This window comes from Xenopus laevis, chromosome 3L (assembly GCF_017654675.1).
Source record: "Xenopus laevis strain J_2021 chromosome 3L, Xenopus_laevis_v10.1, whole genome shotgun sequence".
In the NCBI taxonomy this organism is placed as follows: Eukaryota; Metazoa; Chordata; class Amphibia; order Anura; family Pipidae; genus Xenopus; species Xenopus laevis.
Window position 1 is genome coordinate 10,178,605 of NC_054375.1, and position 23,285 is coordinate 10,201,889.

The following is a 23,285-nucleotide window of genomic DNA, read 5'->3' on the forward strand; positions in this document are numbered from 1 at the left end:
AGAGAGAGATCCCATACACATGCCAGATAGAAGAGTACCCGACAGATTAAGTTGCCAGCTTTTTTGCCCGCAGTGTCATGGGGCACTCCGACGGGTTTCCGCCCGATCAAAATATGTCCGAAAGTCCCTGCCGACGGCACCGTTTTTCCTCATTATGATCGATCATTGACCCCTAAGGGCCCACGATCAGATCCAGCAGATATTGCCAACCTCAAAGTGGGATATCAGAGAGAGAATGTGCTCATTTGTGACCTTGCCAAAACGAGTGAAATCTCATATTTAGGCCAGCCTTAATCGGAATAGGTTAATAGGCCCATTTATGTCCACCTTAGTAAAGAATTTTAAGCTGTGCTGTCAGCCAATCAAAAGGAGTTGGAGAATAAGAGGGAGCGGATGATGATTTTTAATAAAGCCGTGCAATTTAATTCCCTATAGGTCTGTACAGGGTCTCAAGGACCCGTCTTTTTTCTTCAAAAAAAAATTTGGAGCACCTGCAAGGAGAAGATGAAGGGGCAAAATTAAACCCTTTTTCAAAATCCTCTGAAGTTATGTTTTTAATTCTTTATGTCCAGGTGTGGAAATATTAAATATTCCTCCATAAGGGATTTTTAAAGTTCCTGGAAAGTGATCCTTATGATGCTTTATGGGAGGCCATATGGATGAAATGGTTCTATCCAAAAGCAAACTGGGGATTTTAAAGGAGAAGGAAAGTCGTTTAGGCACTTGGGGGTGCCAAAGCTTAGGCACCCCCAAGTGAATGTATTTACTTACCTGAAACCCCGGGGTTATTCCATGTGAGCACCACGGAGCACTCCTCTTCCAGCTTCTTCTTTCTTCGTGCGACTGCGCATTAGAGTGAAAAGTCGAACTTTAACTAAAAAGTCAGCTTTTTCATTCTACTGCGCATGAGTCTGTCCTGGGAAATTTGAAGAAAGAAGAAGCTGGAAGAGAAGTGCTCCGTGGTGCTCACTAGAATAACCCAGGCCGGTGCAGTTTTCTGCTGATAGGAGCACCGGCCCGGAGTTTCAGTAAGTCCCCCACCCCCAAGTGGGACTTTCCCTTCTTCCTTTAAAGGAAAGTTCAGTGTATAAAATACAAATTAGCTAAATATATAGACTGTGCAAAATAAAAACTGTTTCTAATAGAGTTAGTTAGCCAAAATGTATTGTATAAAAGCTGGAGTGGACTGGATGTCTATCTAATAGCCAGAATCCAACTTCCTGCTTTTCAGCTCTCTAACAGTTTAATCAGCGACTTGAAGGGGGGCCACATGGGACATAACTGTTCAGTGAGTTTGCAATTGATCTTCAGCATTCAGCTCAGATTCAACAGCAGTTATGTCCCATGTGGCCCCCCTCAAGTTACTGATTGGTTACTGCCCGGTAACCAATCAGTGGAAACAAGAGAGCTGCAAAGCAGGAAGTAGTTGTTAGACATCCAGTCACTACAGCCTTTAAACATTCAATTTTAAACTATATGGAAACATTTTTTATTTTGCACCTATCTATTTAACCAGTTTTTATTTTTATAACTGAACAATTCCTTTAAGAAAGTAACATTCCATTTTACCCAATGTATATCAGGATTACTTTTACTTAACCAAGGGAACCGTAAGATAAAATCAAGCGAAAGAGTTGGGAGGGCATCAAAGCTTACTTTTTCTGATTGTTCTTTATTTAAAACATAATAACATCCCTGGCTTCAAAGAAAACAGGACCAGAATGCAACGGGATACTATCCACCCCTTCTATCGAAATAGGATAGGGTTTGGTGGTTAGAGCAGTCCTGCTTGAGAGTGGAGTGTAGTTAATGCTGGACACTAAATCTTGCGTGCCTTAGTCTGGCAAGAAAATAGTGAGCGCTTAAGCGTTTAGATTTCGCGAGGCCAACTGAAGATTACTTGCCCCACTCGTTCAGAGCATTTACCTGAATGAGTGTCCTTTGATTTTGGGGCAATCATTTTCCTTGCCTTTCAGGCTGGCAGCAAAGTGGCTACTCTTTGTACAGTAAAGGCTTCGTTTGTTAGACTTTCTGATGTCCCTCCTTAGCAGACAAGGGGCTCTTCACAAATACCTAACTGTATAGGGCCTCTTCGGCACCTGAGTGAGCAGTAGGACCAGAGGGGTAGCAAAGGGGAGTTTCCCCCCCGACTAAGGGGGGTAAAAGATTTACTCCTCTTTCTTTTCTTCTTGGCCCTTTTCTGACATAAATTGATGAATTCAGCAAGGTCTTCTGGGAGTTACTACCCCTTCTAAGTGAAACCTTTGTGGCAGCAGGATGTCCAATTTAATATGCTGCTACCCATCTCCTGATTTTGCGGCATATTTCAATGACAGAAAGGTGGCCTTGGGGACAGATTCAGGAGAATGAGCTCCGCTGTGGCAATGCTCCCCGGGATCATCAAAAATATATTGCAGTATAGGCGGCTAAAAGCCCTCATAATCAGTAAGCAAGGGGCTATTATGCTCAATAATTGGGGAGGCTCAAGCTTTAGCTTCCCTTTGCAGAAGAGTTTAACATAAAACACCACTTTGAGGGAGTCATTAGGAAATTATGAGAGGCTGCAAATAAAAAAAGACTCGCATTGGTTTCTAAAATTCCTAAAACACTTTCTGTCTCCTGTAAATTTCTCAGGTAAGGGCATCTTAGGAACAGGGGCTTCAGCAATAAATGAAGCAGGTGTCCATTGGACCATTGGACTATTTGTCCTTGAAAATGCTGAACTTGGGTGTGTAAATCCAACATCACTTGAGCCATAACATTAATCCGCTGACTTTAAAATGTCTTGCTCTGCCCCAGCAGAATCCATAGTGGCCTGAGCAATGCTAAGGCTCAGACCAAATCCATTTATCACCTCCCTATCTCCACATACAGATGGAGTGATACAGATGGATCATCCAGCCAAATAATAATGTAAAGTACCAGAAAGGGCTAAAAAAGTGCTCTGAAGCTGTGATCTACTTACCAGCTTGCAGTCTACTGGTCTCTACATAGACACGCACACATCTTCTTTACTACTAACAGGCTTGACCCCCCCCCCCCCACTGAGCTAATGGTTAAGTACTGGCCCCACTGGATTTCTCACTTTCAAGGTAGACAGAGAACTGAAGAACATACCGTGCTGGCAACAAGTCTTCATTTTACTCATCCTTTTGTCTCTGCACCCTGCAAAACACAAGACATTAGATCAATATAAGGCAGATCTTAATGAACTTCAGGTCCATGCAGTCTATTCTCAGGGGGGTGCTGGTATCTGAATTTATTTTCTAGGGTTGCCTAGCGAACATCTCCAAAAGACTATGGGAAGGAGGCTTTACGATAAGCAACGGCAGGGACTTGTCACTATAAGAACCTATAAAATAAGTCCAAGGCTTTTTTTAGTAAGGAAACAGGTAGTAATGAGAACTAACCAGTGTGGCCAGGGAGACTGAAACACGACTTACCTGGTACAATGATAGACATCTCTTTACTGTTCCTAAGGTCGGAGTTAACCAGCCTGGGCAGGTGCAGGACAGTCACATCATACATTTGCTCGGGAATCAACCTTAAAGTTGCTGCAGACAAACTGCCACTGAAATATGAGAGAAGAGAGGTCCCTGTGACTGGTACAGACATTTAATGAACCTGATCTAGACTTTCTAACCCTTATTGTCAGACATCAGCTGCTCAGGGAACTGGTTTTCGAACTGAAGTTGGACACACAGATGCTCATTAGTGCTGCGCTGCATCACCGACACTTCTGCCCCCAACAGGCCCAGGATACTGGCTGTGAAACAGAACCAGTCAGCCCCAAACGAGAGCTCAACAATAAATGGCCAAGTCATTGTAAAGCCATGTGATATGAAATACAGGCAGGCAGAGCACAATTATGGGAATGGGAAGTAATTCAAATAAGCACTAACTTTAAAATGACCTGGAACAAGGTTACAGATATATAGAAACATTGGGGTAACAGTCACCCTGCTATAGTTCCAGGGGTACCCAGGGTACAAATAAGCACTTACCCCAAATCTCCCCCTAACTGACCTTCAGACTGGGCCCCCTTAGCTCATAACAAGGTTACAGATATATAGAAACATTGGGGTAACAGTCACCCTGCTATAGTTCCAGGGGTACCCAGGGTACAAATAAGCACTATGATCGTCCCCTCCACCCCATCCAGTTTAAGCCCAACACCCATGGAGAGCAGTTTGTTGGTGGTTGCAACAGGTTGGATATTACATTGAAGCAACTTATTTCTTACATTTCCCCTTTATGTGACACTCACCATCAGGGGCCACTGTCCAGCTGATTCTGAGCACTGGCACGGGGTCCCCGACTCATTCACTTCTACCACAAGAACAACTTCTAAGTTAGAGGGAGCAGATGGAGTCCATTGACTGGGGTGGATCCAACTACTGTTAATGCAATTGCCTGGCAAAGAAGAGGTTAATCAGTACAGATCCCAGTCACAGGGCGAGTTGCTCACAGCAAGTGCTATCATGTTAGTAGAATATTAAAGGGATACGATCAGCTGATTTTAAAAACACCAAAAGCACAAACAAGAAAGAGTTAAATCACTTACTGTTCAGAACTGAGCACGTGACCTCCTGAAAAATAGAGATGAAATAGTCAGAACAGAAAATCCCCCAGTGGTTAAAGCAGAATATCAACGTCTTACAAAAAGTATAGAGCTGTAGTTCCCCTTTATTTCCTGCAAACCAAACAGGGATCATTGTGCACGGTCCATTCGGATTGTCAGATTCCCATCAGATCAGAAATGGAAGGAATAGTCTCACTATGATCTGGCTACTGGAAACTGTACCATAATAGTAGCTAGACAGTCTTTTTAAAGGGGAAGTTCACCTTTAAATAAGCTTTAATAGATCATGGATGCACCTGTTCTAAGCACTTTGTCAACTGGTCTATACTTTTTAATTTTGCATGATTTTGTCCTTGGGCATTACCCGCTCCTGTGTTCCTGTAATCACCATCCCCTGAGTTCCCTCCATCACTTGCCCCTGTCCCTCCATCACTTGCCCCTCTTGGCTGGTTTTGGGCTGGTTTTAGATCTGGCTGCGGGTTTTACTCGGCTTTGGGTCACAGAACAGACATTTGTGCCCCATTCCTTCTCTGTGGTACTTACCGGCAGGGAGCAGTTGTAGTCCGAAGTGACAATCCGAAATCCCTGGGCGGGACAGGTAAGAAGCCCCAGCCAAAGAGTGAGCGCCAGTAGCTGCCCAGCAGTGCCCCCCGGTGCCATGATGGAAGCTGGCAAGAGCCAGTACAACAGAACAACACTCAGCCCCGCCCCCTCAGCGCTCCCTCATTCTCAGGTTGGGCACGGAACACGCACGCCCATACACACCTGCCGGCCAATCCCGCTTTGCTAATTGAAGCTGAAAATAGGCGGGCGTGGGCGGGGCGACGTATGCAAATAGGAAGTTATGGGAAGCAGCGGCCGGGCTGGAAAGGCTCCGGAGAAGAATATGCAAATGAGGGGAGCGATGATTGGCCGGGACTTCCTGGCTGGGAGGGAACTGAGCGGAACCACAACACACTTCAGCAGAACCACAACACAAGCCGGGGATTTAGCGTCTAAATACAGTTCTACAAAGCGTTTCAAATGAAGGGTGAAACTTTAGGGAGGAGTTACTTTAGAGGCGTTACTAAGGGGAGTGGCCCTACCAACAGAATAGGCGGATTTTAACCCTTTAAGTGCCAGCAGAATTTCACATTTTGGTTACGCGAAATGCCAGCCGTTTTGAAACATTTTGTGCTCTCTCACTTTAGGGGCATTTTCTGAGGGGAAACCTATAGTTTACCTAGGAAAACTATACATTGTTTTTTTCGGTAGAAACTGAGCTTTCTAAATCTGCCTGAGTTTTCATGTATTTCCACCTGTGCAAAAAAATTTATAGTGCTAAATACCAAAAAAAATGAAAAATTACCATTTTTCATCGTATATTAATTTATACCAGAAAAATATTTCATTTTACGGATGAAAATCCAACTGATTTGGAAAGCCTTATGTCTCTCGAACGTGCCAATACCAGATATGTATAGTTTTAGGGAGATTTAGGATTTCTGTACAGCAAAAACTCCCGGCAGTATATTACTGAATTTTGAAAGCACTAAGGCAGAAAACGGCATGCTTTAGATTCCAAGGCAAAAAATCCTGAAACCGTAGGTTTACCCCAGAAAACCATACATTTTGAAAAGTACACATTCTGCCGATTACAAAATGGGTAACTATGTCTCTCTACTCCCAACTACCAAACATAAAAGCTTGTCTGAACATAGTGGTTTTTCAAAAAAAATTCAAAATTCTGAAAAATCATTTCAAAGGTTTTATTTTGCTGCTCCGCATATCCCAAACTATATTAGGTACCAAGAAAAAGCACCTGAAATATGATTGCCAGGGGTCCACTGAACAGTTTGATACCCATTATGCATAGGTTTACCAAAGTATCTGGCATTTAGAGACACCAATATGAAGTTAGCACATCCAAATTGTTCAGGACTTTACTTCAGCTACTGAGAAATCAACACATTGACTGCATTTTTTGTGGGGTAAAACACAGACATATATGTTTACCCCCAAACCCATATATTTTTGGAAAGTACACATTCTGCAGAATCTAAAATGGGTACCCATGCCTTTCTGCTCCAAACTACTGAGTCGCAAGGCTTTCCCAAAATTGTCGGTTTTGGTGAAATATCTGAAAATTGCCTCAATTCTTCAACTTTCCAGCATCATATCGCCCATGTATCATTACGTATCACAAAAAAGCACCCAAATTGTGATTGCCAGGGGTCCTCCAAACAGTTTGGTGCCCACTGTGCATAGGTTTACCAAAGTATATGGCATTTAGAGGCCCCAAAATGAAGTTAGCACATACAAACAGTCCCGTGGGTAACTTCAGCTAATGAAAAATCAACACATTGACTGCATTTTTGTGGGTAAAAACACAGAAATATATGTTTACCCCCCAAACCCATACATATTTGGAAAGTACACATTCTACAGAATCTAAAATGGGTACCCATGCCTTTCTGCTCCAAACTACTGAGTCGCAAGGCTTTGCCAAATTTGGCGGTTTTGGTGAAATATCTGAAAATTGCCTCAAAGCTTCAACTTTCCAGCAACGTATTGTCCATGTATCATTACCAGCATAAAGCATCCTAAATATAAACATAGGGGTCTACTGAACACTTTGATGCCCAATATGCATAGATATACCAAACTATGTGGCGCACAGAGACCCCCAAATGACAATATGTATAGACATTTTCACGGCTGACGCGCTGGCTGCTGCAACATAACCACCCGGTGTATGTATTATGCGACATTAGACCACCTAACAGTACAGAGACCCCAGAAAACCAATATTTTCAGAAAGTACACATTCTGACGAATCCAATATGGGTAAATAAGTGTTTCTACTGCAAACTGCCAAACTGCAAAGCAATGCTGAACATAACGTTTATCAAATTTCTGAAAATCGTCACAAAGCTTGAATTTTACCCCATTATATGCCCCACATTTCGTAACTTATCAGCATGAAACATCCTAAATATGAACGCCAGGGGTCTACTGAACACTTTGATGCCCAATATGCATAGATATACCAAACTATGTGGCGCACAGAGACCCCCAAATGAATCTATAGCAGACAAAATTTCCATGGGCAAAACGAAGCAACATAGAACTGAGCCAAATGGTATAAAATCAGTAAAATCCAACAAAACCACAAAAATCAATGGCTTTTTTTTTTTTTTAGCCTAATGTAATTAACGGTATTTTAGCATAGCTAAATAGGTTTTACAGATAGAAATAAGCGAACAACACCTACGCAAAGCTGAAAGTGAAATAAAATGTCTAAACATGCAATAAAATGGCTAAAAATGTACAAATATCACTGAAATTGCAATATAATCACCGAAATAACATATAAAAGGTATTGCGCAGTGCAATTAGCAAATACGCTATTCGCAATAGCAATAAAACAGTTTTTACAGGCAAAAATACAGACGATGCGATAAAAGAAAATAAAAACACACAAAATAGCGTGTGTGTGTACAACAGGCAAATTGTGTGTTGTATGCGTGTTGTTTGCATGTGCAAGTGTGTGCAAGCATGTGTAAGGGCTGTGAATATATGTGACCCCCCCCTGATCCCCCAAAATTGAATGTATGTGGGTGTAAGTGTGAATATAAGTGGGAATGTAAGTGTATTAGTACAATAGGTGTGTGTGGGGGGGGCACTAACCTGGGGTGGCAGGCTGTAGGTCGTCCAGGAGGGCTGCATGAAGAGCTGGAATCTGAGTGGGCGGTGCTGTAGGGCTAGGAAGCACAGGCAGCAGCAGGGCACCTAGATTTCATTGTGCCTGCTGCTGCCTTGGGGCCCCTGGGCGATCGCGCCTCAGGGGCCACTCGTTCCCCGCTTCTGCTCGTTGCCTAGGGGCTGGGGGAAGAGTTTGAACGGAGCGAGCGGCTTTTTTAGCCGCTCCTCTGTTCAGAAAATGCAGGCAGACAGCAGCAGAGCACGTATATTTTGCGTGCCTGCTGCTGCATTGGGGCCCCTGGGCGATCGCGACCCAGGGGCCCATTTTCCCTGCCTAGGCTCGTTGCCTAGGGGAAGGGGAAGCTGCCAGGGACACTAAGAACGGAGCGAGCGGCTTGTAAAGCCACTCCTCCGTTCTGAAAGTGCAGGCAGCAGCAGGGCACATATGCTGCACGTGCCTGCTGCTGCCTTGGGGCCCCTGGGCGATCGCGACCCAGGGGCCACTTGTTCCCTGCCTAGGGGCTGGGGAACAAGCAGGAACGGAGCGAGCGGCTTTACAAGCCGCTCCTCCGTTCCCAAGTCTGCAAATGCTGCAGAACTTAGAATCTACGATCTGTGGCATTTCAAGTTACTTTGCTACAGAACGTAGATTCAACATTCTGTGGTATTTAAAGGGTTAATCTGAAGTAGGATTTGGGGTGGGATAAAGGAAAGTAAAATAATACTATGGGTGTTATTGGGTAGATCCCCTCCAGTAACCCAATATTGAAACCTATTGTCCCTTGGCCAGGGTGCCATGAACCAATCCATGTTGTGCACCCAGGTGTCCCTTACGTAGGCTTGGGTTGGGTTCCATGAGCAGGGACTCCAGGGAGCAGAGCTTTCCTTGGGGAGTCGGAAAATGGGGGCAGCTGCCCTGGGTCCTGGGCATGACAAGGTCAGTGGGTAGTTCATGCCAACGGCACAATCTCCTGGTTATCAACTTGTCCATTAAATGGGCTGTTCACCTTTAAAGAGGTGGTTCACCTTTCAATTAACTTTTAGTAGGTTATAGAATGGCCAATTCTACACAACTTTTCAATCGGCCTTCATTATTTACTTTTTATTGTTTTTTATTTACCTTTTTTTGTGATTCTTTCCAGTTTTCAAATGGGGGTCACTGACCGCATCTAAAAACAAGTGCTCTGTAAAGCTACAAATTAGTTATTATTGCTCTTTTTTATCACTCCTCTTTGTATCCAGCCCCCTCCCCTATTCATATCCCAGTCTCTTATTCAAATAAGTCAATGGTTGCTAGGGCAATTTGGACCCTAGCAATCAGATTTTGGAAACTGCAAACTGGAGAGCTGCTGAATAAAAAGCTGCTGAATAACTAAAAAAAACACAAATAAAAACCAATGGCAAATTGTCTCAGAATATCCCTCTAAACATCATATGAAAATTCAAAAGGTGAACAACCACTTTCGGTTAACTTTTGGTATGATACATTGGTTTTCACTTTTTATTATTAGTGGTTTTAGAGTCATTTAGCTTTTTATTCAGCAGCTCTTCAGTTTGCAGTTTCCACAATCTGGTTGCTAGGGTCCAAATTCCCCTAGCAACCACACATTGATTTCATTAAGAGACTGGAATATGAATAGGAGAGGCCTGGATAGAAAGAGGGGTAATAAAAAGTAACAATAACAATACATTTGTAGCCTTACTGAGCATTTGTTTTTAGATGGGGTCAGTGACCCCCATTTGATATCTGGAAAGCATCAGAAGAAGGCAAATAATAAAAAAAAAACTTAAAAAAAATAATGAAGACCAATTGAAAAGTTGCTTAGAATTGTTTGTTCTATAACATCCTAAACGTTAACTTGAAGGTGAACCACCACTTTAATATGAAGGCCCCACCTTACGGTAGAGTACCCCCACCCACACCCACATTTTTACCTACCTGACCCGCAACTGCCTGATCTGCAAACTGATCCGCGACACGCTGACCACCATAAAGCAGGAAGTGCCGTTGCTGGAAACCAGAATTGATGTCATCAGAAGGGGGCTAGGCAGAAAAAAATACATTTTTAAAGGAATAAAACTTTTCAAGATCCACAACTTGACCTGCAAACCCTCAGACCCCCAACCTGCATCTGAAAGTCCTTCCTACAACCTACAGGTTCGCTGCTTATTTGGGGGGTACCCAACACCCTGCAGGGCCTCCACCCTGGGGTAGAAAAATAGGAAAATAGGAACAGCCAGGAATGAAGTAACCAAATCCTACAATCGGGCATTGAACCCGTGACCTCTCCGTCGTTTGATTTAGAATTTTGGCACCAGGAGCGACACGTCTGCACGCCGGCGTCACTAGGCTGATGTCGTTGTCCACGTGGCGGCTATGGGTGTCGCCATCTTGGACGCGGCGCTGTAGAGGAGCGGTGAGCCATCAGGTGCTCCTGACAGCAATGCCCTCTCAGTGGGAGGCCATAAGTACCCACTTCTCTCTCGGCAGCCCTATCTCTAACCCCCTTTTGCTCTCACCTGATTGCTTTCCATTAAGGACAACAAGTTTTTATTTGTGTGATTCCTCTTTATGCTGCATTAGCTTAAGGAGGTCGAGTACTCTCCCCTCAAACTGTACTCTCCCCTCATACAATACTCTTCGCTCATTCAGTACTCTCCCCTCATCTGTACTCTTCCATCATACATTACTCTCCCCTCATCTGTACTCTTCCATCATACATTACTCTCCCCTCATCTGTACTCTTCCATCATACATTACTCTCCCCTCATCTGTACTCTTCCATCATACATTACTCTCCCCTCAACGCATCAGGCAGGGTTGCCAGGTCTGATTTTAAACCACAAGCCTTGACGTTGGCATTTGAATTCTCGCACACAAGGTAAACACACAATATCCTACACTTTAATACACAGTACTCTCCCCTCGTACTGCACTCTCCCCTCATACAGTACTCTCCCATCATCTGTACCCTCAACTCATCTGTACTCTTTCCTCATACAGTACTCTCCCCTTGTACTGCACTCTCCCCTCATGCAGTACTCTCCACTCAAACCGTACTCTCCCCTCATACAGTACTCTGCTATCTCACAGTCACACTCCCTTCCCAGAGACTATTATCCACTGTTACTATAGACACCATCTCTCTCTACTATACCTGCTATCCCACAGTCATACTCCCTTCCCAGAGACTATTATCCACTGTTACTATAGGCACCATCTCTCCCTACTATACCTGCTATCCCACAGTCACACTCCCTTCCCAGAGACTATTATCCACTGTTACTATAGGCACCATCTCTCCCTACTATACCTGCTATCCCACAGTCACACTCGCTTCCCAGAGACTATTATCCACTGTTACTATAGACACCATCTCTCCCTACTATACCTGCTATCCCACAGTCACACTCCCTTCCCAGAGACTATTATCCACTGTTACTATAGACACCATCTCTCCCTACTATACCTGCTATCCCACAGTCACACTCCCTTCCCAGAGACTATTATCCCACTGTTACTATAGGCATGACAACCAAAACCCATATATTTATATATAAACCCATATATAAGATTGTGCCTAAATTGATTGGAGATTTACGAAGCAAAAGACAGTGGATCCGTTCCATATTATTTCATAGGTTAGAGTTACAATAGGAGGGTTAGAGCTGCTGAGGCTCAGCTACAAGTATCACCTGTACAGGTTACTGTGAAGAACAACGTTACCTTGAGGTGCAGCCCAGGCTCCGGCCAATGCCACTAACACAATCAGAGTCCCCTTCATGGCTGTGACCAATCAGATCCCAGAGATTAGATGTTTCCCCCCCTCCTTATATACTAAATATCTTACCAAAAAGTACAGTTAACCACTCCCCCCTCTGAGTGAGACACGCCCACTTGAACAAACCCACAGGCAATTTGAACGTCAGCCAAATATAATAATGACGTATAAGAAGTGGCTGGAGACTGTCGTTGCCCGTTGGCTCCTTATATAAGCCCATCTCCATATGGATTCCAGCTGTCCTGTTCTCTTCTCATTTATATTTTCTGCCTTTGGCTATTGAACATTCAGTGGTTTTGTTGGCCCTGTCTTGGCTAAGTGGCCCTATTTCTACCTATTCCTTTTCTCACATCTTTCCTAAGCAGAAGAACATCAGAGCAGCCGCGTTCATTTTGCAAAGAATGAAATAACAGAGGGGCAAATGTATTATTCCATGAACCATAATGATGAGGAGCTGCATCTACCCAATCATGGCAGCCAGTGGTGTTTGTAGCCCCGCCCAATGGAACAAATTGATGACATCATAACTGGAAAGGAAGGAGATTCCTGCCTGGGTCTTGCCAAAGAGGGCAGGTGATGACATCATTAAAGTTGATGAAGATTTAAGATCAAACAATGATGAGGTCACTCCTGGCAAGGAAGCTGATGAGCATATATGGAATCATTATGTGTCCTCTTATGGGAGGAGTCTTGACTAACCTGCAGAGAGTGCAATTAGCCCAGGAAGGATGACGAGTCTATTGGCAATCAACTTCGTGGCAGAGAAAGCTGTCAGGACATTGGCCGACCAGCTGATGCTCCAGCAGTTCAGGGAAATGATGAGCGCTAAGGACAATGGGGCATATTTATCAAGGGGTGAAAACCCTGCACCCAATTCCTTAATGAGCATCAACAGTTGGGTTATACCTAGAAATGCTTCTCATGCTCCATGAGGGGTCTGTCCTGTATATTCATATTGAGATTTCAACAAAACAATGTCCTAACCCCTGTATGTAGTCCCTGTGTAACACATTATTTCTTATCTCATAGCCTAACAAAGGCTGCAGTTTAGGGAAGTTTGTTTATACAGAGCTCCTTCTCTCCATGTGAATAAATGTCCCGTACTCATGGGACGGTGTGATACTCAGTTATATAAGGTACTGCCCAAAATGCCAAACTCACCACTGTGCAAAGAGAAGGCCTGGAAAATAGCCAATAAGCAGGGACATTAGATTCCTCCGTGAGCAATGGTTCCCTCTCAGGGCAGGGCAGATACATGGGAATAAATCCACTTACAGAAAGTGAGTCTGAGCAGCTTGTTAGTCAAACACTGAAGCAGAGGGTCTCCAAAAGGTAAATGTAATGCCCCCCTAACTTCTTGATAGTTGTGGCAAGATCAGCGTAGGACAGAGACCCTAAATACACAGAAATAAAGGGAGGGCGACAGGAGCTGCTGTTTAGGTGCAGAGGATTCTACAGCTCCAGGATAAGTTCTTATTGTTACTACAAATCTACTCTCAATGTTGCCCTAACTATTAACCTCCTGGACCCCAAGGGTGGAAGAACCTGCCCATAATTAACAGGGGCTTAATGTATAAATCCCTTAGACAAATCCATAGCCCAATCATTCTAAATAAATCCACAACTCCCTGCAACCTCCACCCCTTGAGTCCCATGTATTGTTCTCTGCCATGAGCCCCCTGCACCGACAATTGCTTCCCCCACAAGATACTGAATAATATAAATGTTCATTCTCTCTGTACATAGTCTGTACAGAGAGATCCCATAAAACTATGGCAGCATAGGTATTGCCTGTACTAAGCACAATTCAGCAGGAACAACCCCCTAAGTTTGCTCATAGTCTGTACAGAGAGATCCCATAAAACTATGGCAGCATAGGTATTCCCCTATACTAAGCACAATTCAGCAGGAACAGCCCCTAAGTTTGCTCATAGTCTGTACAGAGAGATCCCATAAAACTATGGCAGCATAGGTATTCCCTGTACTAAGCACAATTCAGCAGGAACAGTCCCTACGTTTGTTCATAGTCTGTACAGAGAGATCCCATAAAACTATGACATCATAGGTATTCCCTGTACTAAGCACAATTCAGCAGGAACAGTCCCTAAGTTTTCTCATATTCTGTACAGACAGATCCCATAAAACTATGGCAGCATAGGTATCCCCTGTACTAAGCACAATTCAGCAGGAACAGTCCCTACGTTTGTTCATAGTCTGTACAGAGAGATCCCATAAAACTATGACATCATAGGTATTCCCTGTACTAAGCACAAATTAAGCAGGAACAGTCTCTAAGTTTGCTCATAGTCTGTACAGAGAGATCCCATAAAACTATGGCAGCATAGATATCCCCTGTACTAAGCACAATTCAGCAGGAACAGTCCCATAAGTTTGCTCATAGTTTGTAAAGAGAGGTCCCATAAAACTATGGCAGCTTAGGTATTCCCAGTACTAAGCACAATTCAGCAGGAACAGTCCCCTACGTTTGCTCATAGTCTGTACATAGAGATCCCATAAAACTATGGCAGCATAGGTATTCCTCTGTACTAAGCACAATTCAGCAGGAACAGTCCCCTAAGTTTGCGCATACTCATAGTCTGTACAAAGAGATCCCATAAAACTATGGCAGCATAGGTATTCCTCTGTACTAAGCACAATTTAGCAGGAACAGTCCCTAAATTTGCTCATCCGCTGTACAGAGAGATCCCATAAAACTATGGCAGCATAGGTATTCCCTGTACTAAGCACAATTCAGCAGGAACAGTCCCCTAAGTTTCCTCATAGTCTGTACAGAGAGATCCCATAAAACTATGGCAGCATCAATATTCCCAGTACTAAGCACAATTCAGCAGGAACAGTCCCCTACGTTTGCTCATAGTCTGTACAGAGAGATCCCATAAAACTATGGCAACATCAATATTCCCAGTACTAAGCACAATTCAGCAGGAACAGTCCCCTACGTTTGTTCATAGTCTGTACAGAGAGATCCCATAAAACTATGACATCATAGGTATTCCCTGTACTAAGCACAAATTAAGCAGGAACAGTCTCTAAGTTTGCTCATAGTCTGTACAGAGAGATCCCATAAAACTATGGCAGCATAGATATCCCCTGTACTAAGCACAATTCAGCAGGAACAGTCCCATAAGTTTGCTCATAGTTTGTAAAGAGAGGTCCCATAAAACTATGGCAGCTTAGGTATTCCCAGTACTAAGCACAATTCAGCAGGAACAGTCCCCTACGTTTGCTCATAGTCTGTACATAGAGATCCCATAAAACTATGGCAGCATAGGTATTCCTCTGTACTAAGCACAATTCAGCAGGAACAGTCCCCTAAGTTTGCTCATACTCATAGTCTGTACAAAGAGATCCCATAAAACTATGGCAGCATAGGTATTCCTCTGTACTAAGCACAATTTAGCAGGAACAGTCCCTAAATTTGCTCATCCGCTGTACAGAGAGATCCCATAAAACTATGGCAGCATAGGTATTCCCTGTACTAAGCACAATTCAGCAGGAACAGTCCCCTAAGTTTCCTCATAGTCTGTACAGAGAGATCCCATAAAACTATGGCAGCATAGGTATTCCCAGTACTAAGCACAATTCAGCAGGAACAGTCCCCTACGTTTGCTCATAGTCTGTACAGAGAGATCCCATAAAACTATGGCAACATCAATATTCCCAGTACTAAGCACAATTCAGCAGGAACAGTCCCCTACGTTTGTTCATAGTCTGTACAGAGAGATCCCATAAAACTATGACATCATAGGTATTCCCTGTACTAAGCACAAATTAAGCAGGAACAGTCTCTAAGTTTGCTCATAGTCTGTACAGAGAGATCCCATAAAACTATGGCAGCATAGATATCCCCTGTACTAAGCACAATTCAGCAGGAACAGTCCCATAAGTTTGCTCATAGTTTGTAAAGAGAGGTCCCATAAAACTATGGCAGCTTAGGTATTCCCAGTACTAAGCACAATTCAGCAGGAACAGTCCCCTACGTTTGCTCATAGTCTGTACATAGAGATCCCATAAAACTATGGCAGCATAGGTATTCCTCTGTACTAAGCACAATTCAGCAGGAACAGTCCCCTAAGTTTGCTCATACTCTGTACAGAGATCCCATAAAACTATGGCAGCATAGGTATTCCCTGTACTAAGCACAATTCAGCAGGAACAGTCCCCTACGTTTGCTCATAGTCTGTACATAGAGATCCCATAAAAGTATGGCAGCATAGGTATTCCTCTGTACTAAGCACAATTCAGCAGGAACAGTCCCCTAAGTTTGCTCATACTCTGTAGAGATCACATAAAACTATGGCAGCATAGGTATTCCCTGTACTAAGCACAATTCAGCAGGTACAGTCCCTAAGTTTGCTCATAGTCTCTACAGAGAGATCCCATAAAACTATGGCAGCATAGGTATTCCCTGTACTAAGCACAATTCATCAGGAACAGTCCCTAAGTTTGCTCATAGTCTGTACAGAGAGATCCCATTAAACTATGACATCATAGGTATTCCCTGTACTAAGCACAATTCAGCAGGAACAGTCCCTAAGTTTGCTCAAAGTCTGTACAGAGAGAGCCCATAAACTATGGCAGCATAGGTATTCCCTGTACTAAGCACAAATTAAGCAGGAACAGTCTCTAAGTTTGCTCATAGTCTGTACAGAGAGATCCCATAAAACTATGGCAGCATAGATATCCCCTGTACTAAGCACAATTCAGCAGGAACAGTCCCATAAGTTTGCTCATAGTTTGTAAAGAGAGGTCCCATAAAACTATGGCAGCTTAGGTATTCCCTGTACTAAGCACAATTCAGCAGGAACAGTCCCCTACGTTTGCTCATAGTCTGTACATAGAGATCCCATAAAACTATGGCAGCATAGGTATTCCTCTGTACTAAGCACAATTCAGCAGGAACAGTCCCCTAAGTTTGCTCATACTCTGTACAGAGATCCCATAAAACTATGGCAGCATAGGTATTCCCTGTACTAAGCACAATTCAGCAGGAACAGTCCCCTAAGTTTGCTCATAGTCTGTACAGAGAGATCCCATAAAACTATGGCAGCATAGGTATTCCCTGTACTAAGCACAAATTAAGCAGGAACAGTCCCTAAGTTTGCTCATAGTCTGTACAGAGAGATCCCATAAAACGATGGCAGCATAGGCATTCCCTGTACTAAGCACAATTCAGCAGGAACAGTCCCCTAAGTTTGCTCATAGTCTGTACAGAGAGATCCCATAAAACTATGGCAGCATAGATATTCCCTGTACTAAGCACAATTCAGCAGGAACAGTCCCTAAGTTTGCTCAAAGTCTGTACAAAGAGATCCCGTAAAACTATGACAGCATAGGTATTCCCTGTACTAAGCACAATTCAGCAGGAACAGCCCCTAAGTTTGCTCATAGTCTGTACAGAGAGATCCCATAAAACTATGGCAGCATAGGTATTCCCTGTATTAAGCACAAATTAAGCAGGAACAGTCCCTAAGTTTTCTCATATTCTGTACAGACAGATCCCATAAAACTATGGCAGCATAGGTATCCCCTGTACTAAGCACAATTCAGCAGGAACAGCCCCTAAGTTTGCTCATAGTCTGTACAGAGAGATCCCATAAAACTATGGCAGCATAGGTATTCCATGTACTAAGCACAATTCAGCAGGAACAGCCCCTAAGTTTGCTCATAGTCTGTATAGAGAGATCCCATAAAACTAAGACAGCATAGGTATTTCCTGTACTAAGCACAATTCAGCAGGAACATCATAGGTATTTTCCTGTGGCCCTTTAATTAGAAAGGAAAATGTAAATACTACATGTTGCCCGTCTTAACTGAAGAGCTCAGCCCATTCTGTGCCCACAGCTTCTTTGTTTTTCCTGCTGGCAGAATGACAGAATTTGTGAGCATGAGACTGACTGGTGATACATTTCTGTTCCAGGATAAACAGGCACTGGAAGCAGAACAGACTGCCTAATAAAAACTATAGCAAAATACTGTCATATTCATTTATATTGCAATGGTATTTCCTGCCAACAAAGCAACGTAATCCTTGTAGAAAGACAGTCGGACATGCCAGCAGCCTTCTCCACTATTCTTTAGCAAGAAAGATAACGTCAGAAGAGCTGACAATCAAGATTACATGCCGAAGATAGAATCTTTATACCATTACTATCGCTGCTGCTCTACCACTTCCAATGACAAGTGATTATGCTCCTTCCAGACTTCACCTTTAAACCAGTAAAGGGTCAATGGGCTGCCCCATATCAAGTGCATTTAGTTACTGTGCACCTGCTGCTGCTGCTGCTGCTGAGCTTCCTGGAAGGGATTTGCTTATTGCAAAAACCTCAGCAGATGAACAGCAAATCAAATGAGGAAAAACAGTGCAGGAGAGTCTACAAAAAGCAGAGAGAGAGAGAGAGAGAAGCTGTAAGCTCATGGGAACAGTATTCTATCAGCAGCCTAGACAGGAGCACTAACTCACGGGGGAGTTCACAAGGGGTGTAGGAAGAGCGAGACGGGTACAAACTGTGCAATTCCCACACCCACCTCCCTGGAGACTGGCACACAGTATGTCTCACTAGTTCTGCTGCAGCTGCAAGTACAGAGGCTGGGGGCAAATCTAAAGGAGCAGGTGGGATAGGAACTGCTTGTAGAAACTTTACTCCATCACATAGGGGCGGGTTTAGTGATGTAGTTGCAGTGGTGACCTCAGACTTACACCATTGCTACAACTACACACAGTGCTTGAATTGGGATCAAAAAAGCAGAGGGATGGTATGTGCGGTGTGCGCAGCACACCGGCGAAAATTTTTAAGCCACGCCCACAAACAAGCCACACCCACCATCATAATAAGCGACACCCACCAATACTTTCTTGTTTCGGCCACTTTAAAAACATTTTGCTATTTCCATGTTTATTAACAATACAACAACTTAGTCCAACAGCAAGCAACAGGTCACATTAGCACTAACCTGGAAAACATTTTATAATCAATGCCTTTATTTTTACATACATCCCTTTTTGGTTTAAATGTGACATGTTGATTGCTGTTGGACTGTGTTAGATTTACTAGTGCAGCATCACCACAGCTATTTGCAACTCAATAGTGATCCATTATGCTAGTAGTCACTGTAGAAATTTATCAGCTTTAACACCAGAAATGCTAGCAACCACAATAGAAAATGGATGTAATTAACCCAAGAAATGCCAATAATCACATTAATCACTAGGCATGCCAGAACTCATTGCAGTATATAACAAATAGAGGCATTAAGCCCTGACATGACAGAAATATATGATGCAGAGAAGACACTAATAGGTAAAAAACTGGCACCCCAAAAACAGTATCATATACAATTAGCAACAGTGAATAGCCACACCCCACATACATTAAATTGTGCATAAAGGTGAGATACAGTGTGTATTATACTGTGACTGGAACCACAAGACAACACAAACAGCTGACACTAAATGAATCAAGCACATTTGCTATGACCAGAAGTCATCCAGTGCAAAGTTATTATACGTGCATATAAACATAAGTTTTGTAAAAGCAAGATACAGGTATGGGACCTGTTATCCAGAATGCTTGGAACCTGGGGTTTTCTGGATAACGGATCTTTCTATAATTTGGATATTCATAGCTGAATTCTACTAGAAAAATCATGTAAACATTAAATAAACCCAATAGGCTGGGTTTGCCTCCAATAAGGATTAATTATATCTTAGTTGGGATCAAGTACAATTTACTGTTTTATTATTACACAGAAAAGGGAAATATTTTTTTAAAAATTTGGATAAAATGGAGTATATAGGAGATGGCCATTTCGTAATTCTGAGCTTTCTGCATAACGGGTTTCTGGAGAAGGGATCCCATACCTGTACTACTAACCTTTTTTTTTCCCTGTTCTGCTTTTCTTTCTCTTCTATTTTCTTATACATCAGTTCATGATCCTGCTCCTCTACTATTTCTCTGTTTGTGTTTCTTTCTTCCACCATTTCTTAACTTTTTAACATATTGTTCTACCTCTTGCTGTTCTTTTGATAGCAGCATGGCACCCCACTTTTCTGTTTTTAAATTTTTGCCTGACAGGGGTTTTCTTTTACTATGTTCTTAAAAACTTTGCTACTTTTCTTTCCTGTATTTATCCTCTTTTCACAGCCATGAAATAAATATACACATACTTTACTATCCTAATCTTAACCCCTGGAAATATAAATCTTTCCCCATCAGTGTGATCCCATTCTGCCACAGCACTCCCACTTTTGTTTAACTTCTTTAAACAGAGGCATACATCGTGTCCCACTCCCCAGCATAAATCTTGTCTCAGCATAAAATAAAGGGCTTAACCTTGTCCTGGGAGGCATAAAGCTTGTCTCAGCATAAATCCGAACTTTATCTGTCTCAGTGCCCGTGAATAACTTCTTTACAGAGCAGCCAGGTAACAGTGCGCACATAGTGGGAGGATCGTCCAACTTCGGCGTCTGTACTTCTTATCTTGCGCATGCGCTGTACACGTCTCCCAATCGTCCAACTTAGGCGTCTGTACTTCTTATCTTGCGCATGCCCTGTACACGTCTCCCAATACAGCGCCATGCGCAAGATAAGAAGTACAGACGCCCAAGTTGGACAATCCTCCTACTATGTGCGCACTGTTACCGGCTGCTCTGTAAAGAAGTTATTCACGGGGCACTGAGACAAATAAAGTTTGGATTTATGCTGAGACAAGATTAAGCCTTTTTTTTATTAACCAGTCCCTCCTCCCACCGCTCTGCCTGCTCTGGAGTCGCAAAAAAAAAAGCTCCGGTATTTCTGAACAGTAGCATCCCGCCTGACGGGATGCTATTTAGTGGAAAAAAAAAAGTAGCGGCATCCCATCCCGCCCCAATTCCAGCACTGACTACACACCATGAGTTACTCCAACAATTCTTGTCTGCAAACATACACACTCCATGTTCCATCACCCCAAAGTAACGCTGTCAGATTAGAGTGATGGGACAAAGAAAATGTTTGGAGGGAGACAGTAGAGACAGGGGTTGGACATAATTGGGAGGGATGGGATAGGCCTGTGAAGAGAAAGTAAGGTAAGAATGGGGTAGGAGAAACAGGTAGGAAAGGAAAGAGGTTGGGAAAGAGGAGAAGAATGAACAGATGTGGGATCCAAAGGGTCGGATAGGGGATAGTGAGGGATTAAGTCAGGATATGGAGGAAAGGAGAGCGTAAATGGAGGGGTGGAGTGAGGACCTGGGCAAATGATTAAAAAGAAGGATATAGAGAGAAGGATAGAGTCCTAATGATGGAGAGAGAAGACGTAGGAAAATTAAAGAAATAGAGTCAGCATGGAAGTGAGTGGAGACTGAGAAGAACAGAATGAAGAATCGAGGACGGTAAGGTCAGAACACTAATGGGTATTTGGTCAATGTGGATTGAAGGAAAGATTTGGGAACAAGGGAATGAGGGTTAGAGTCAGGCATGGACAGGACAGCGGTAGAGGGACAACCTAAACTGACAGAAGAAGATTTGGTAAAGAGGTGACAAAGTAAAGAACAGAATGAAGGAACAGAGTGATTTGGGGAGGTGCAGAGTTGTGGTGGGGAAGGATTGGGAGGTGGAAAGATTAGACTGGGATAGAGGTAGGAAAAGGGAAAGAGGGACAGAAAGAGTTATAGGAAGGAGGGAAAGATGGAAGTAAGATTTAAGGTAGAGTATACAGTATATTCTATATTTTATATTTCTGTGTCTGCCATACTGAAGAGAGCATTAATGTACTGCATCTAGAAACACAAGTGTCCTACTGCTGCCAACCAATCAGATGCCCCAGATAAATACAAGTTGTCTTGCCCAAATCACAAAAAACCAAGCTCCATATAAATCAGCACAACTAAAGCAGGGAAAATGACACGGCAGCACAAAATATCCTGCTGAGGGAACCAACACAGAACTTTACAACCCCCCGGATAGGGGCAATGGTCTGACCTCCCTAAAATAAACAAGTCAAAACTAGCAAACGTAGTGCCCCATTGGGAATGATATGGATGGCGGTGCGTTATAAATGGGTTACGCCATTGCTTTGAATCCCTGCCCTGAATCTGCTTAGTATTTCATGTATATAGAGGATGAGTTAGAGGTTAATAGAGACTGGTCTCACAGCTTGGAAATAGAACAGAAAGATATAGAAAGGAGGAGTGACAAGGAAATACCCAACTTTTGGGGGGCTGACTACAAATATTTTTTTAATTTATTTTATTTTAACCTAAAGGGATTCTGCCATAATTTTTATGGTGTAGTTTTTGTTTCTAAATGACACTGTTTACCCTGCAAATAATTCACTCTACAATATAAAGTGTCATTCCTGAACCAGCAAGTGTATTTAGTTGTAATATTGGTGTGTAGGTGCATCTCAGGTCATTTTGCCTGGTCATGTGCTTTCAGAAAGAGCCAGCACTTGGATGGAACTGCTTTCTGGCAGGCTGTTGTTTCTCTTACTCAATGTAACTGAATGTGTCTCAGGGGGACCTGGATTTTACTATTGAGTGCTGTTCTTAGATCTACCAGGCAGCTGTTATCTTGTGTTAGGGAGCTGCTATCTGGTTACCTTCCCATTGGTCTGTTGTTAGGCTGCTGGGGGGAAAGGGAGGGGTGATATCACTCCAACTTGCAGCACAGCAGTAAAGAGTGACTGACGTTTATCAGAGCACAAGTCACATGACTGGGGCAGCTGGGAAACTGAAAATATGTCTAGCCCCATGTCAGATTTCAAAATTAAATAAAAAAATATCTGTTTGCTCTTTTAAGAAACTGATTTTTTTCCCATGACAGTATCCCTTTAAAGGGGTCCCAGACCACCAATGGCTTTTTATAAGTGGGTGTCAGATGTAGCCTTTTTATTGTAATGTGGGTGGGATCTGGGTGGGGCTTGGGGCCAGGCAGAGACTAGAGGGCAAAAAAAATGTTGTTGTACAGGGACCGGTGATTCTTGGATGGCAGCCCTGCCTACTCACCATAATTATTTTGGGAAGGAAAGAAATGGTAGAGAGAAAGGGGAGGGTGGGTTGTTCATAGGGAGAAGGAGTGCTCACTAGACATTGGCAGAAGGAGAGGAGAAACAAACCAGAGAGATATTTGGGACTGATCACAGGTCATTGTTCCAGAGATAAGAACAGAGGAGGAGTAAAAATAGTTCGCGGCGAGTAGTGATACGAGCGACCAATGATCCTCTGGTTAAGATGCCAA

General features: G+C 43.2%; 3 protein-coding genes across 6 annotated transcripts in view; 2 read left to right on the forward strand and 1 right to left on the reverse strand.

Moving 5' to 3' along the window:
* Positions 1-23,285, forward strand: part of LOC121393056 — a 1,743,327-nt gene that overhangs the window by 726,237 nt on the left and 993,805 nt on the right. The gene's annotated exons all lie outside the window — the stretch shown is intronic.
* LOC121400993 overlaps positions 1-23,285 on the forward strand; it is an 840,200-nt gene that overhangs the window by 539,521 nt on the left and 277,394 nt on the right. The gene's annotated exons all lie outside the window — the stretch shown is intronic.
* Positions 3,639-5,682, reverse strand: LOC121401143 (interleukin-17 receptor A-like). Its single transcript, XM_041585489.1, has 4 exons — positions 5,126-5,682; positions 4,565-4,589; positions 4,268-4,413; positions 3,639-3,800 (listed from the first exon to the last, which is right to left on the reverse strand). The coding sequence occupies exons 1-4, from the start codon at positions 5,240-5,242 to the stop codon at positions 3,639-3,641; spliced, it is 450 nt and encodes a 149-aa protein (XP_041441423.1). The 5' UTR covers positions 5,243-5,682.

Bases quoted from the DNA above. Each gene is read 5' to 3' on its own strand.
- LOC121401143 (XM_041585489.1), bottom strand. From the start codon at position 5,242: ATGGCACCGGGGGGCACTGCTGGGCAGCTACTGGCGCTCACTCTTTGG. The intron at 4,414-4,564 runs GTAAGTGATTTA...CTTCTTTGCCAG, and splicing joins CACGTGCTCAGTTCTGAACA to GCAATTGCATTAACAGTAGT. The intron at 3,801-4,267 runs GTGAGTGTCACA...TTTATTGTTGAG, and splicing joins CTGGACAGTGGCCCCTGATG to CTCTCGTTTGGGGCTGACTG.